Source organism: Chelonia mydas, chromosome 6, assembly GCF_015237465.2.
Source record: "Chelonia mydas isolate rCheMyd1 chromosome 6, rCheMyd1.pri.v2, whole genome shotgun sequence".
Lineage (NCBI taxonomy): Eukaryota > Metazoa > Chordata > Testudines > Cheloniidae > Chelonia > Chelonia mydas.
Window position 1 is genome coordinate 27,521,648 of NC_051246.2, and position 16,247 is coordinate 27,537,894.

Genomic DNA, 16,247 nt, shown 5'->3' on the forward strand with positions numbered 1-16,247 from the left:
CAGTTCCAGCCTCTCCTCACATGGTAGCCTTTCCCCATCTCCGTTGCCTGTTTCTGGACTCCTACCCTGGCCCTATCTTTTTTGAAACAGGGTGGTGACCAGCACAGACTATATGCCAACCGAGGGCATACCATTGATTTATATAACAGCACGATAATACTTTCAGTGTATTAGTCACAAGCAAGTCTTCAGTTAGCATAAACGCTTGTTTGCCTTTTTGCCCATCCACACTCACTGAGTGGAGGTTTTCATGGAGCTGTTCACAGTGACACACAGCTCATTCCCCCTGAGTGTGCACAGTTAACTTAGAACCCAGCAAATGTATGGGCAGTTCAAACTCCCTTTTATCCGTCACTGGTGAATTTCATCTGCCAGCGCATTGCCCATACACCTAGCTTGGTTGGGTCCCTCTCAGGATGGATAAAAATCAATGATTAAAAAAATAAAAATAAAAATCGGATTTTTTTATTTAAATGGGATTTTTTTGATAAAATGCTTTTTGAGGAAAAAACCTATCTAAAGAGTTTTAATTAAGATACATTATAGCTCAAAGGTATCTCATCATGAAATAGGGATTATAAGTTATAATTCCATAGTGTGAGACAATATATTCATATAATGTTTAAGAAAATTTTTGTAAATGAGTTCCAATATTTCATGGATTAGGGACCCAATCTTATGGGGTTCCAGGGGCTTCTGTTTAGAATTTTTAGGTTAATCTTTCTATCTACCCAATGGTGCTCAGTCTAGAAGATACCATCAGAGATGCTTAGTTTTGCAGTTCTCAAACTGTGGATTTGTGTCTCCAGAGATAACATGCTTGTTAACAACAAAAAATGTTTTTAAATAAAATAAATAAATAAATAAATAAATAAATAAATAGAGGTGAGAAATAACAGACCTCAACCCTATTGTCACTCTGCAAATTTGTGTACAGAGTCAATCCCTTACCTCTCTCTAAAAGTGCAAAGTTTCAAAAAGTTCAATGAAGAGAAGATTGCTGGGGGCAGAATAGATCGGGACAAGGAGACGAAGTCTGGAGATAAATTTGAGAAGGGAGGGACAGGCAGTAGAAACAAAAGTGAAACTGCTTGAGCAGCATATTCCAGAAGTCTTGAGGTCTTTCTGAGTGTAGCCTTCATTGATTTGAGATCTACCATACCATTCTCTCACTAGAAGGGAAAACCTATAATGGCAGCAGGCCATAAGAGAGACCCAGTTTGGGAATAAGAACCATTCAAGAAATATGTTTGCTAATGATGTTTTAAAGAAAGTCACACCAGCGAACTGGTGGAAGTCACTTAAGCACTTGGATTCAGATACTGTTGGAAGTGATAATCTCACTTTTAACAGTAGTAGCTTCTTCTGCCGGTGTAGAAAGAATATTTTTTTCCTTTGGACTAATTCATTCCAAATTAAGAAATAGTTTGGGACCTGAAAAAGCAGGAAAGCTTGTTCTTCTTTTCCAGATTATGAACAAACAGGAAAATGAAGGTGAAGATGACTGAGTTAGCTGCAGAAGCCAATATTTTAAGTTTCTCATGTTGACTTGGCTGACATAGCCCATTTAATTTTTGTTTTTCTTTAAAATATTTCATTTAACTATTTTAGTGAAACCTTTTTAACAAAAACAAATTTTAAAAAATGTGAATGTTTAATTAAATTCAGGCTTCAGAGTAGCAGCCATGTTAGTCTGTATTCGCAAAAAGAAAAGGAGGACTTGAGGCACCTTAGAGACTAACGAATTTATTTGAGCGTAAGCTTTCGTGAGCTACAGCTCACTTCATCAGATGCATTCAGTGGAAAATCCACTGAAGTGAGCTGTAGCTCACGAAAGCTTATGCTCAAATAAATTCGTTAGTCTCTAAGGTGCCACAAGTACTCCTTTTCTTTTAACTAAATTCAAAAATTCATGCTTGTTTTGTTAAAATATTGTAAGTTTGCTGTTGAAGAAAAAAATCCAGAATACATAACGTTGTTGTTTTAGTTAAAACAAACAATTTTAATGTCTGTTTGGTGATGTTCTCCTCCTAATACAGCATGGCAAGAAAATCCTCCAAATATTAATGATAAACCTGTTGAATTGAAGATATTTATGAAGTTATTGGGAGGTGAACCATCTGCTTCAATTACCTTTGGTAAATGAAATAACCAAACAATCATTCGTTTTCTGATATAGCTGTAAAACTAATCTGAAAAGTTTTCAAAAATTTAAAAATGTATACTGTGTACCTTCTGAAAATGAAACCTGCATCTATCTCCGAGTTCTGAAGAATATGTATTAAGGTTATAACAACCAACAAGAATGCACTTTTACGTAGAAATCCATGATTAAAATCAAGTCTTCCTGACTACTGATTTAAATCATGATTTAAATAAAATCCACCCTGGTCCCTCTGGAGTTCTTCAGTCCTCTTTAGTCTTGACTATCCTACACAATTGTGTGCTTTCTGCAAATGTGGCCAAATCTTCCCTGTTCATCCCATTTTTCAGATCACGGATAAGCATATTAAGCACCATCACAACCTTGAGACCACTCCACAGTGTTAACCTGCTGCCATGATGAGGATTGGCCCTTCATTCCTATATTGTTTCCTGTCTCTGAGCCACGTCTGAGTCCAGTACAGAACTTCAGCTCTCACCCCATGGCTACTTAGCTTCCTTAATAGCCTCTTGGGAGGGGCTTCATCAAAAAGGCATTTGGAAAGTCCCAATAAATCATACTGACTATTTCTCCCACATCCACTATTTCACTGACACCTACTCAACAAAAATAGGGCCCAGACAGCTTGTTTTTACACCAAGCTGGAGGGCAGATTCCTGCTGAGCACTCTGGCTAAAAAGGGAACAATTAAATAGACCAACCCAAATACTGGCAGCTAGCTCGTCAAACCAGCATGAGAGGCATCTCCAAGGCTCTTAACACACCACGTGGACGCCTGCAGCCTTCCCCTAGTATTTATCTTCTTGCAGGAAGCAAATGAGAGGGTGAGTCGACATTTAAGCTGCTCCTGTGGAAGATGCAGGCTTGCTCCTGTACCATTAGGCTGTACATGATCTGGGCCCCTCGCCAGCTCTGTCAGGGCCAATCTGCTTGCCAAAGGGGGAGGAGAAGGGGAGATTTCTCACCGCTGATATTGTTACATTCTTTACGAATCCTGGGAGTAAACAGACGCTCCAAATTTAGAAAGAACAGGACTGGAAAATTTTAAAACATTCCTTGCAGACCTGGGACAAACTGAGGGAGTTGGGGACTGGGGATGATCTCACACATACATCAGAGCCAGATGAAAAGCTCATGACTGGAGTTCAGAAAGCAAGTGAGGGGCCTGTTTCAGGTTAGTGCACAAGATGGGAAAGAACAGCTCCCCCCTCTTAAAAATCTAATGCCTATAATCCTAGTGGGTCCCAGTTCTACCCGGTCTACCGTGGCAGAGGGCCCCAGGGACAGCCATCACTCCATACCCCTAGTGCAGGCAAGCAAAGACACTATTTGAATGGGCACAGAGTGCCCTTTGCTTAATGCTGGCACCAGTTATAGCTTATGGTGGTTATAAGGGTTTGTACCAGCACATACACCAGCAGCTTGAAGTAGGGCAACCCCTCAGCATAGACAAGGCCTAGATACATCTTCATAGGATCCAAACACCTCCCCAAAATTAAAAATCACGCCTCTGCCCCAGCTCTTTCCCTCTTCTACCCTACAGGGGCAAGGCTCTCAGTCATCCCACGTACATCTGGAGTAACTTCCCTGACTCCATGATCTGTTAAGCTGGGGGGGCTGTTCTCTCTTTTGCACCTAGTGTAAACCATGGAGATACAGCTCGCTTTGTAAGCAGCACGTCCATGCTAGGGGTTTTACGCTGGTGCAGCAGCCTCGGAGTAAATCAATAAGGTCCCCTTTAAGTGGTAATTGGGAAGGGGTCACCGTGTTGCCCAACTGGCTGTGCACCTGCCTTATCAGTCAGCAGAGTGGCTTCAGATTTGATTTTCAGAGGGATGTCCGAGGCCAGCTAGGAACAAAGCTCTTAGCTCTGGGCTTTGGGGAAGGGGAGGGGCTATAACAATCCGGTATAGGCTGTATGGCAGCGTGGGCCCAGGCATGCAAAGTGCCATGCAGATGCAACCAGCTGGGGAAGCTTCCCAAGCACTGGGCTACAGATGGAAATTGTAAAATGGGAGAACACTGACATGGGAGCCTGCGAGGGACCCCCTGAGTCCCACCCATCCTTCCCAGGCGAACGCAAAGGGGGGAGAAGAGCAGGTGACACGCAATGGTGGCTCAGCTCCGAATAATACCCTGGCTGGTGTCAAGTCCTCCAATACAAGAGCCTGCAGTCAGAGGCCATCAAGAGCTGCTGCTGAACAAACAAACAGCCGTCAATAAAAAACAAAGACGGAGTTTGCAAAAAAGCAAGAGTTTGTGCTGAACTAAACAGAGGTTAAAGAACAGTCAGGCTCCTGCTGGAATAGCACAGTTCGGAGGGGAGGAAAAGGGGGCATTACGTAATGCAGGAAAAATGTTGGCTCCATTCAGTTTTCCACCACTTCATGTGATGTCAGGAAAACCATATAAATCAACAGGCTTTCTGCTCCCACGGATGGAGGGCAGCAAGCAGCACTATTTATACGTTTAAAAAAAGGAAAAGAAAGCAACAAGGAGATGATTTCCAAGACTGGGAATAATGGACTCTAAGGTTCCACCCCCCAGCCTCTTTGGAATCATCATGCCTTCTGGTTTGTTAACTCTTTAGGGGCTCCCGCCCTCTATCCCATTACCCCCCTCCTCTTCCTTTCAGGCCCATCTGCGGCTGCTGCTGCTTTCATGCACAGCATGGCACTTCAATGCAGAAGATTGGTGCTGAGGAGTCATGTGGGATTGCTGCCCCACTCCAATAAGCAGGGGGTTAAAAGCCACCAAGCTAGGCTGATTGGGGAAGCAGCCACAGCTGTGGCCAGCTCAATTAGGGCCCAGCTGGCCCTGATAAGAGGGCTGTGGGCCAGAAGCTGGAGGAGTCTCTCTCTCTCTCTCTCTCTCTCTCTCTCTCTCTCGCAGTGGAGAGAGAAGGACCTAGCTGCCTGGGAGCAGGGTACAAGAAGTAGAGCAGTGCTGGGGAAAAGCAAGGGGAGCTGGGGAGCTCCAGCCTGGTAAAACCCCAGGCTGCAGGCCTTGTTAAGGCCTAAAAAAGGTACTGGGGCTGCAGAGATACAGCCTGGGAAGAGGCAAAGGCAGCAGATCCTACCCCCTTGCCAATGATGCGTGGCCATTACAGACTGCAGTCTGCCCCAGGGATGATGGCTGGCGGTAGCCACTGAGGCAAGGTGGGCTTAGAGGGTAGGGGGTTCCCTGGGAAGGGGAAACCCAGAGTAAGGGGATACTGCTGGGGGCAGAACCCTGAGGTAAAGGGGCACCGGGGTCCGGGAGGGACATGGGGCCAGCGGCAGGCGAGACACTGGCCTGCAGAGGGTGCGCCGTATGCTGGAAAAGAGCTAATTCCCAGATGACCTGCAGGAGGCACCACACCAGTGAGTCATCACCTCGCTACAGGGATAACGAGAAGAGGGCAGGGCTCTGAATTTACATAGCACGGGTAAACTGTATGTCTACACCGCAATAAAAGACCTGCGGCACACCTGACCCAGGTCAGTTGACTTGCAATCCCAGGGCTCCGGCGGAGGAATTGGAAAATGTTCAGGGTTGGGGTGGAGCCCGGGTCTAAGACTCATCAGGGAAGAGGCTCTCAGAGCTCGGGCTTCATCCCATCCCAAACATCTACACTGCAATTTTTAACCCGTCCCCAAGCCATGGCAAGCCTGAGTTACCTAACCTGGGTTCCGAGACTTGGTGCCGCAGGTTTTTGATTGCAGTGTAGACATACTCCCAGGCACAGAGAGGGGAAGTGACTTGCCCAACACATCACAATGAGGAACAGAAGCCAGGCATCTCCAACCTTGCTCAAGCTACTAGACCGTGCTGGGAAAGCAAAAGGCCTTTATCTATAACAGGGGAATTCCTGTCTGTCCAGGACACTACTGCAAGTTTCATTAGCCACCATGTTTCACTAGTGTCAGCCACAGGGAAATTCCAGCCAGATACTGCTGCCAGTGGGAGTAAATCATTGGTGGGAGAACAGGACACACAGATTTAGTCCTCATCAAGAATTGCTCTCAATACACCTTTGCCATGAAGGTCACAAGTGCAATGAGTTTAGAGGTCTCATCCATGCCCCTTGAACCAGAAAATAAACCAGATGCAATTTGACTTAGGTTTTCTGTTTCACCTCAGCAGTCCTGAGCCTGTAAGATTGCACGGGCTAGAGGCCTTGTCTACACTGAAATTTACCCTGCCTACTGTCTCCAGCGTAGCTGCACCGGTACAAACTCCTAAAGCAGATGGGCAAAGCTGCCATTTGTACTGGTGGAGCTAACCTGCTTGAAACCAGGGCAAGCTGCACTCAGGGCTTATACCCATGCAGCTATGCTGGGTCCAGCCACCAATCAGCATCCACAGTGTAGATAAGGCCTCAGCACAGACTGAAGTGTCATTCTTTGGAAACTGAAGGCCAAAGCTCCCATCATCTCCAAAAGGCAGTGGGGGAAAACGCACCTTTACGCGCCAAGGAGATGCAGGAGAACACCCCAGCATGATGCAGGCGTTAATACACCACATACAGGAAGGGACCGAAGCTGAGATTGGGAGTGTGTGTGTGGGGGGGGAGGGGGGGGAAATTGGTTTTTAATATCAGAATTTGTAGTTTTGATCTAAATGCAAAGCACGAGTCAGACCATCTGGGTGAGTCTTCCCCACTGGGGTCCTGCAGCTGGGACTAAGGTTGGGTTCCCCTGCATTTGACCAAATGCCTGGGATGAGATTTGCTTTCTTTCCTCCATTTTAAACAATGATTTCACCTGCCTTGGAAGAGCAGCAGCAGCGGCGGCTTTGATAAACAGATGGAAAGGTCTGGCTCAGGTCACAGAGCTTCTGTCAGTGTCAACGCGTGCTCAGTTTAGCCATCATTATATAACGGCTCAGAGCCGCACTCTGAAACACAGCAGATACCCCCTCTGCACCCTAGCACAACGTGCTATTGAGGGGCCCTGGGAAAGGGGGACTGTTCCTCCTTTCACCCCAGCAGCGGAAAAATACTGCAGCCCCTAAGCTAAAATCACAGCACTGGCATTCTCCGGGCCCGTTTTGACTTTGACTGGGAGTGCTGCTGAGCAGGTCCCCGAGCCACCATTTTTCAAGAGTGACTAGTCATTTTGGTGACTCCCTTCGTTGAGACACCTTAAAGGGGTCCAATTTCCAGGAAGTGCGGAGCGTCCACCCTCCGAAAACCAGGCCCCTTTAAAAAGGTGTCTCGCCCACCCCAAAATGGAGGCATCCAGAATCACGAGTCACTTTGGAAAATCTTGGCCCATGTCTTTACCTTTCTGGGAAGACCCAGGCCCGCTATGGCACTAGACAACAAGAAGCCAGGACCAAGAACACCTGTTGCGAGAAGGGATCAGAGGATGCTTTCGTTATTCTCTCTCCCCCTCTCTCTTCAGCCTCTCTGGCGTTCTTCTTTTGCAGTTTCTTGAAGGCGGGTGTTTTGGCAAGTGAGATTGGCTGGCCAGAGATGGGTCATTATTATTATTAATATTACAGCACTGCCAAGTGGCCTCAACTAGGATCCCACTGTGCTAAGCACTGTATAGAGACACAGTCAGACACTATCCCTGTGCTAACAAGCTTTCAATCCAAACAGACAAAACAGGACGACTATCCCCATTTTACAGATGGAGAACGGAGGCAGAGGATGAAGTGACTTGTCCATGGTCAAACACAGGACGTGTGTGGCAGAACTGAAACACAGATTTCCTGAGCCCAAGTCCAGTACCTTAGCAATGAGGCCAGCCTTTGCAGGAAGAGGTTCAGTCTAAAACCTCTAGGAGCAGACACCCCAAAACCTTCACTGAGAACGAGCAATAGGATGTGGGCAAAGGGTTAGTCATGGGCAGCAAAGCATGCCCCTAAGACACTTCCACTGGAGAGACTAAGGGCTTGTCTCCAATTTCACTCATTCGGGTGTAAATCCAGAGTCCAACCACTGAAGTCAGCGGGGTTATTTTGGATTGACACTGGCATAAACAAGATGAGAATCTGGCTCCAAATCTCCACTGGAGGCTACATTTCTGAGCAACCCCCGAAACCTTATATACAAGCAGGAGATGGGGCTTCATTCTGGTCCCCTTTACGCTAGATTTGCAGGTGGGTGATGCCACTGCTTTTGGTGAAGTACCTTGCCATTGGCATGAGATCAGCATCAGTCCCAGCACGCACATCCCCCTCAGACCTCCCAAGCACTGCTAACGGGCATCTAAAATAACTGGCTGCTGCCCACATTACAGGAAGGAGAAAACTGCATGTGTGCGCGCGCTTAGCCCCCCCCACCTCCCGAATGTTTTCGGCAGTATTTCTGAGTCACGATTTCCATATAAAACTCAGCAGCAATGACCCAGTGTTCTACATTTTGGTTCCTTTTTTCCACACATTAGTGGTCTGTGCTTCCCATTAGCGAACTGGCAGGCTCCAGGGTGTGCAGCTCGTGATGCCACAGCAAAAGGAACGCGAGAGGCTTTGCCAAAACCTCAGCAAGGCAATTACCAGCTACTTCTGGGAACACGTTCCCTCCTACCCCCCCGCCGGCTGGCTGGAACTTCTCTTCCAGGGTTTCTTGTACACAACTATTGTTTTGGAGCTGGAAATGCAGAGGGCTAGACTTGGCCCATGCTACCGAACAGACCGATCGCGGCACAGAACCTAATGCTTGCTGTCAACGAGTAGGGCAAGTTTTAATTTACAGACAGAGTGGGCAAAAGGAGCAGCTGTAGTGAGGGGGGGAAAAAAGAGTGAGACACGCACAAGTAACAGGCACTGGACGGAGGGTGAGGGAACAGGCCAGCTTTACGATTCGCAAACAAGACCCAGGATAACGGAAGAGGCCCATCAGCACAAAGCTTAATTTTATTTCCATTATTTCTTTGCTCCATCCTCCTCCCAGCCAACCAAGCTGTCACTCACAGAGGTTAGGTCTGCGCTGGAGCTAAAGATGTAAATTTCCAGCTTGGGCAGAGATACCCGCGCTCGTGCTAGATGGAACTACTGTGCTAAAAATAACAGCGCAGCCATGGCTGCACTGGCTAATGGCCCTGCTGCTAATCCTGCCTGACACCCTAGAGGCGTACGCAGGGCAGCTACCCCTTCCCGCCACTCCTGCAGCCCCAGCTACACTGCTCTTTTTTTAGTGCGGTAGCTGGATCAGAGCCAGTGCTGGCATATCTCCTCAAGCTGGAAAGGATACCTGCCAGCGCCAGTGCTGATGTACCCCTAGCGTGTGGCACCGGGGGGTGGGGGGGAGGTAATAGGTAGTTCTGTGTAGAGGTAAAAAGGGGAGACCCATAAAAGTTCTAAATTCTGTCCCGTAGCTGAGAAGACATGACATGAGCTCTGCCAGCCAGACAGCAAAGAGTACGGTGAGAAGTACTCTGCCCCCAGTTAGCCATTCCCTAGGCACCCATACAGCACAGGAGAGTTTGCATTTGGTACTTCACCTTATGGAATGTGTGAGCTAAAGAGAGGAGACGCGCACATTAGCACAGATCCTCAGAGGGGCTGAGACACCCATCTCCTATTATTTGCAATGGGAGTTAGGTTCCTAGACACCTTTGAGGCTCTGTGCCACTGTACTACCTAGTCATGCAATCCAGTGCGAGGAGGGTGACTCACACCTTTCTGCTCTCCCGTGGGTTTCTCATTGCCTAGCCAGTGGCATGCAAATCGCTACACATCTGGGAATGGGGCAGCATTAGCAATAATTACTGCTCCACGCCTGGAGCTGGGTCTCTGCTCTGGAGGGAGGGCTTGGGCGAGTTTGCCAGCTAAATGCACTGGAACTTCCTCTTCTTCGACCCTGGGAAAGCAGAAGTGTTGCTGGTGCATTAGGGGTCATGGCAAGGAGGATGCTCCTGACACATCCCCATTGACTGAGCTGGCTCCTGCAGAGGTTGGTAAAGAGGTTTCTTTTCACCTCGCTGTGCAATTTATGCAGGGCTCTGCACTGATTGATGCCACAGTGACCTTGGAGCTGCAGAACAGGCCCTGCCGACCACAAGCTTGGATTACTGCTATCTCCTCTCAACCAGGCTTCACTGCACTGGTGGATTGTTCAAGACGCAGCAGTATGCTTGCTCGTTGGCCTGAGGTCCTCTTTCACATCACTCCCACCCTGTGCCCTACTTCGCTGGCTGCCTCTGAAGTGATGAGGGGGATTTTAAAGTTGGCTTTGCTGGTTTTTAAAGCCCTGGGTACAGTCAAAGCCTTCTCCTTGAGCATTTCTTCTGCATACGACAGTAGCATCTTGAGGGCCCAACTAAAATCAAGGCCCCCCTTGTGCTAGGCACTGTACAAACACAGCCCCATGAATCTCAGAGCAGTTCAGATTACTAAGGTCATACATTCATCACAGACTTGTCCTTTGTGACAAAAGCCTATGCTTGCTATGTTGTTTCCACAACTAGATGCAGCCTTTGTACCTGGCCAGCACGGAACTGAGCCAGACTCTTCCATAGGCGCTAACAAATTTCATCCACATTGCACAGAGGGCAAAAAAAACAGCTGTTGCCCAAAAAAACCCCCCCAAAACAAACAAACAAAAACCCAAGCTCACCACCGGCAGAGTAAGGAACAGAAGCCAGGGGTCCCCTGCTTTAACCTCCAGAGTGTGACCTTGAAGGAGCCAGTGCTATGGTGGCGCCTACCAGCGCTAACACAGCTTGAGTCGCTGCACGTGCCTACATGTGCCTTGCGTCCAAGGGCCAGAGCAGGCTGCCGGAGTCCAATGCAGCAAAGAATGCACCGGATGGCTACAGGATGGGAAAGAAGCCAGGCGGCCCTGCCTTCCTAGCTGCCAGAACGAACAGGAGCTTTCACCCTCTCAACACCCGCTCACCATCTCTTTATCCCCTTCTTTGTCCTGCCAGAGAGAGCGCGTTTCATTCATTCGTTCCCATTGCTGCTTTTCGTGAGCTTTGTCCCGGCACCGGGAGAACCACACTTGCTCTGCAGCAAGGCTATAATTAGAACATCATGCTCACTTGCTCTCATGTGCTCTGTCTTCTTGGATAACACCCAGGGGACCCCGATTCATTCCAGCGATAACTCCTCCACCTCCACTCCTCCTTTTCTGAATGAAGAATCCCCCCCCCTTTGTGTTTTTTTTTTTAATAGGCGCGAGAATGAGCGGTGCTCTGGAAGGGGTCCTGGTAATTTCATTCACTTTTTAAATATTAAGCAGCATGGGGTGGATGATTTCATCTGGGAGAGAGTAACTGGATACTTTCAACAACCTCCCTGCCCTCTCCACCCACATCCTCCCATCCATGCTCTCTCCTCAGCAAAGCTATTCTGTTACACAACAGCCCTGCTGGCTGCTCCGACTGTGGGACTGGCTCCAAGCAGGAGACAGGTGGAGAACGTCCCCTAAAAACACCGGGAGCTAGAAGGTACAAGAGGAAAAAGAGCCAGAAGAGCAAACAAACCCCTATCCCTACAGCCACCCTGATGTCCAGAAGCCTTGCGCTTCTTCTTGTGGGAGCTTGGATGGAGCTGTTTGGTGTTGATGGACAACACCGCCCTCTACTGGGGGGAACACATAGAACAGACACCAATGTTTAATCAATGAGTTTCCTTTACTGACTGAGCTCGGGGAGCTGTTCCTTGAGCTCAATAGACAACAGCCATGCAGACTAATCCCCACGTAGTCTAGAGAAAGACTGCATCATCCATGTCTGTGTGTGCCCAGGAAACGTTACAAGCTGCCATGCTGCCCTTCCACAGGGAACAATATCACCAGCCTACGGGCTGGATGTGCCGTGCACCCCCCCCGCCAAAGTCAGCCTTAAACCCGAATCTCCCCTGCGGTCGCACACCGTGCCACCAGCCAAGCCAAGCTAGCACAGCCTTTGGCCCATACCTGTTCCCAAGTGACAGGTCCCTGGGGAAAAGCAAGCTCGGGTGGCAGCCCAGCTTAACGCAGAGGGAACAAGTGAAGAAGGGCACAACTGAGCGGGGCTGGCAAATACCTCAAGAGGGTGCACGGCCCTGAAGCCCATTTACAAGAGAGACTGAAGACATCTGGCAAGCTCACAAATGGCCCAGGAAACACATCTGCAAAGACTGCAAGGTTCTCTGTGGGAGCAGAACCGTGCTGGCTACGCCCATGCCCCGACACGCTCACTCCCAGCAGGGTGCTAGTGTTTTTTCCCCAGAGCAATGTGGGCAAGGGCTGTGCTGTGCTGGAACCAGGACATATAGCCATGGCCTGGACAGAATGCTTACCAGGAAAGTGCGCAACATGGTTTACCTAGGACAAAGTTTGGGAAGAAAAGAAAAGAAAAAGAACTCTCCCACTCCCCCAATATCTACCATTATGATGTATTCTATTTTGAGTACCAAGGTCTCTCTGGAGAAATCATGCTAAAACCATAGCAGAAACAGCCATGGATGAACAATGCTGGGCCTAGCATTGTTCAGATCCCACTCTGGATGGGGCCTCTGTCTGTGTGGAGCAAAATGCAGGCACTAAACATACCCAAGGAGTTTTGTTCCAAGTAAATTTGGTCCTTTGGAGCCACCCCCAGCTCCCTCCTCTCACTCACACCCACCTTCCCTTGCCAACTGTATCTCAATAAGACCTTTAGACAGTCCCCTCTTTAGGGCCACATTACCAATGTCTGGGCACTATGCAGAGGCCATGATCCCCGTAGTAGGTTTGACATGGGCCAGCACTGTAAGGTATCAAGGAACATACACACCATTAACACTCAGCACCTCAAGACACGGAAGACTGTCCTTATTCACCCTCCGTTCCTGAGCCAAGAGTGGAGACAGCCCCCTTGAACATCTGACAGCCCTGCGTTGCTAATTGTGGGGTGTGTTAGTGAGACCCCGGGCAGCAGATCCGCACCAGGGCACAAGGGTCCCTCTTTCAGATATGCGCAGCACTGGGTGTGGCTGGGTTCCATGGGGAACACACCACATTTCTTCCCTCTCTCAGGCTGCTGAGCTCCCAGCACTGAACCCAGGCGCTCTCTTTAAGAGCGGATCTAAAGCGGGCATGCTGAGCACTTGTTGCAGATCCCATGGGCAAGAGAAAGGGTGTTAATCCTGGTGCCCAGGCCACATTCCAGCTCAAGTAATTACATCCTGCCTAACGCAAACTTCCTCTACATTTTCAGCTGTGGTGATGTTAGTCTTCATTCCCTACCCTAGAATTCCTCACTTCCTGTCTTAGAAGCACTGTGGTATTTTTCAGTGTGTTATTAAACAGCTGCTGGGTTCCACCCCAGAAGTCGTTGCCTTCCAGTGGCAGGTGAAAAGACGGACTCTCATAGGTAGACTGAGAAGTGCGTTGGGATGAGAGACTCTACAGATGTCTCAGCCCCCCATTATAGCACCTGCCTACAGGTTGCGGAACCCAAGGCCGGCTTAGACAGGGGTACGGATGAGCAGGACTGGTGATGAACCAGATAGATGCTGCAGCCAGTCTGCCTTCTTGGTGCCACGACACCCTCTAAGGATGTCCCATCTCTGGGAGATGGCACAGTTCATCCAGGAGTGTCACCTAAAGGCATGGAGGCACTCCCATGGGCACCCTAAGGTGCTGGTGACCCACTGCCTGGCCCGGAGATAGAAACACTAGTCACAACCACTCATACTCAAGGGAGACATCCTCCCTGTCCCCGTTCAGGGGCAGAGCTCCCACTTCTCCATGGCATCCCAGCCAGATCCTACCTGTGAGGATGGAGACGCTGTGGAAGCAGCTGTCCAGCTTGCCCAGGAGGATGGAGAGGAAACTGTCGGCAGCCAAGCCACTCACGTCCCGTGTGCTCTGGTCATAGACCACCACGTCCTGGTGTTCTTCCGCCTCCACCTGGGGGGGGGGAACCACCACAACAGAGCATTACAGCATGTAGGGGTCAGATAGCAGACGGGCCAGGGATTGGATATGGGTAGTTCTGTTGCTCTCCACTTAGGCTCTGTGTTGCCAAGGCTTTCCTACTTCAGTGCTGGAGAAGAGTCCCCAGACGGAGGTAGGATGGAGTGAATCCTCCTGCTGCCCACACCCAAGGAGACAACAGACCCTCCAGATCAGGGATGGAGCAAGAAACAAGCAGGGGAGCTAGAAAGGGAGGGAGAAGAGGAGCTGGTGGCCACAGTAAGGTTATGGAGCTGATTAACTCTGCTCCTCCAAACTGAAGGAGCATGAAGACTTGGCTCCCCCACTCACGCCTGAGGATGGCGGCTCTGCCAGAACAGGTCTGGGGTCTACTGGCAGAAAGTAAGAGCTGAATGGACATGGAAACTGAACTCCCCAGGAGAAGATGGTTCCTGTAGGTCAGGTCTCAGGATCTACTGAGGCAGTTGGATGGAGAAGGCCTGTCCTGAATGGACATGGAGAGGGAAGCCCCCTGGCCTCCATTATAATTCAGATGAGAGATGGGAACCACTGTCTACATGAAGCAGAGGAATCAGACGACAATGACATTTACTTCAGCCCTGCCCCTGCCACCTCAGCCCGTGCAGAACTCTGTCCTAACCCAAGTGAGGAGGCTTCGCTCACCACTCCCCAGGCTAGCAGCTCTTACAGACAGGAAGGGTGAGGTGTTCTGACATGCTCAGCATTGGCCTCACTTCGCTCCCAGCTCGGTCACTGAGTGTTTTGCCATGGATTCCAGTGGGAGCAATCAGGCCAATTGTGAGCACTTCTGAGAACCCCACTCTCAAGCCCCCCCTCCCACCCCAATACCCTGCCTAAATTTTCCATTCCTTCACTTCATCCCCATCCTTCAGTTACACCCACACACAAACCATTCCTCCCCTGCAGCTCCACAGGACAAACACTCACTTCCCCGTTTAGCCAGCTTTCAACTGTCCAGCTCTTTCGGTAATTCCTCACAAGCAAACCCTCCAGTACCCCATTTCCCTTGTCCTGGTCTGCTCCAATCTGCTGGTCTCTTTCTGGTGCCAAGGTAGCTGTGACTGAACCCTGCACAGCAGGGATGCTCTCAGGGACAGCCAGAGAGAGGGAGGCATGGGTTGTAATTGCCACCTTATAATCTCTCTGCACGGCCAACTCAAGAATCACATCTGTTTGTTTTGATAGCACATCAGCTCATATGCGAAACAGTGTGGTCCCGTGGATTGGGCACTGGATTGGGACTCAGGAGCCCTGGGTTTTATTCCTGGCTCTGCTACTGACCAACTGTGTGACCAGAGGTAAGTCACTTCATCTCTGCCACCTTGGGCAAGTTATTTCCCCCCCTCTCATCCTCTGTCTGTCTTGCCCATGTCGACATTAAGCTCATTGGGGCAGGGTCTCTCTCACTTTGTGCATGTACAGCACCTAGCACAATAGGACTCCCGCCCAGGTGTTACCACAACGCAAATCAATTACAATTTGCCATCTGCTCTCACCAGCTCTCTGAGTCTCCTCTGTTAGGAGAGCTTAAACCAAGTCAAAGTCTCCTGCAGACGAAGCTTAGCCCTAGTACTAGAAGTTGTGGGAACATCCCCACATCAGCTGTTCGCCATGTGGCCTCTCATTTCCCCCTTTCCCTAGGCATTCCTAACAGGGACGGCACACAGAGAGCACTGTGGGGGGTGGAGGGGGTAGGAGATCATCAGCCTGACCCTCCCATGCAGCTTTCTGTGCAGTGAGCAGTGTACAGACCCAGCTGCTGTTCCCAGATCCTCAGGAACCCACCCCAAGACTTGGTGACTTCAGGCGCACCAGTGAGACGTGCCAGCTTTCAGGGCTTGCGCCTGGGGTTTCAGCCATTCTCAGGAGGGAGGGCTGAGAGAGGAAGAGGTCGCTCTCTGATGAGAGGTTCCATGGTGCCCAGTCCACGGCAAGATTACAGAGAGAGCGGGAGGCACGGCCAGGGGCTGCTGTGTCTAATGAAAAGTTAACGCCTTAAAGGCTGATCAAATCCTTGCGATGCCACGGCCCAGTGCACCTGCTGAATAGGCTGATGGGTGGCATACGCCCGCCTTGTGAGCTAGCAGCCTCCCGCTCTTTGGGGCGAGGCACATTTATCATTCTGCGGTAGGTGGGAGGCAGCAGCTGTGAAGCAGAGCCAGCATGAAACTGCCAGCAGGACTTGGGGGACGGAGGGAGAGAGGCAGGGAATGAACAGCCCTT

At 49.6% G+C, this 16,247-nt stretch overlaps 1 protein-coding gene across 1 annotated transcript in view; it reads right to left on the reverse strand.

Annotated features, from left to right (window-relative positions):
• DUSP8 (dual specificity phosphatase 8) overlaps positions 1-16,247 on the reverse strand; it is an 82,402-nt gene that overhangs the window by 32,779 nt on the left and 33,376 nt on the right. The window contains exon 3 of the mRNA XM_027828920.3: positions 13,838-13,976. Within this exon, the coding sequence (XP_027684721.2) occupies positions 13,838-13,976 (139 nt within the window). The remainder of the gene's footprint in view (positions 1-13,837; positions 13,977-16,247) is intronic.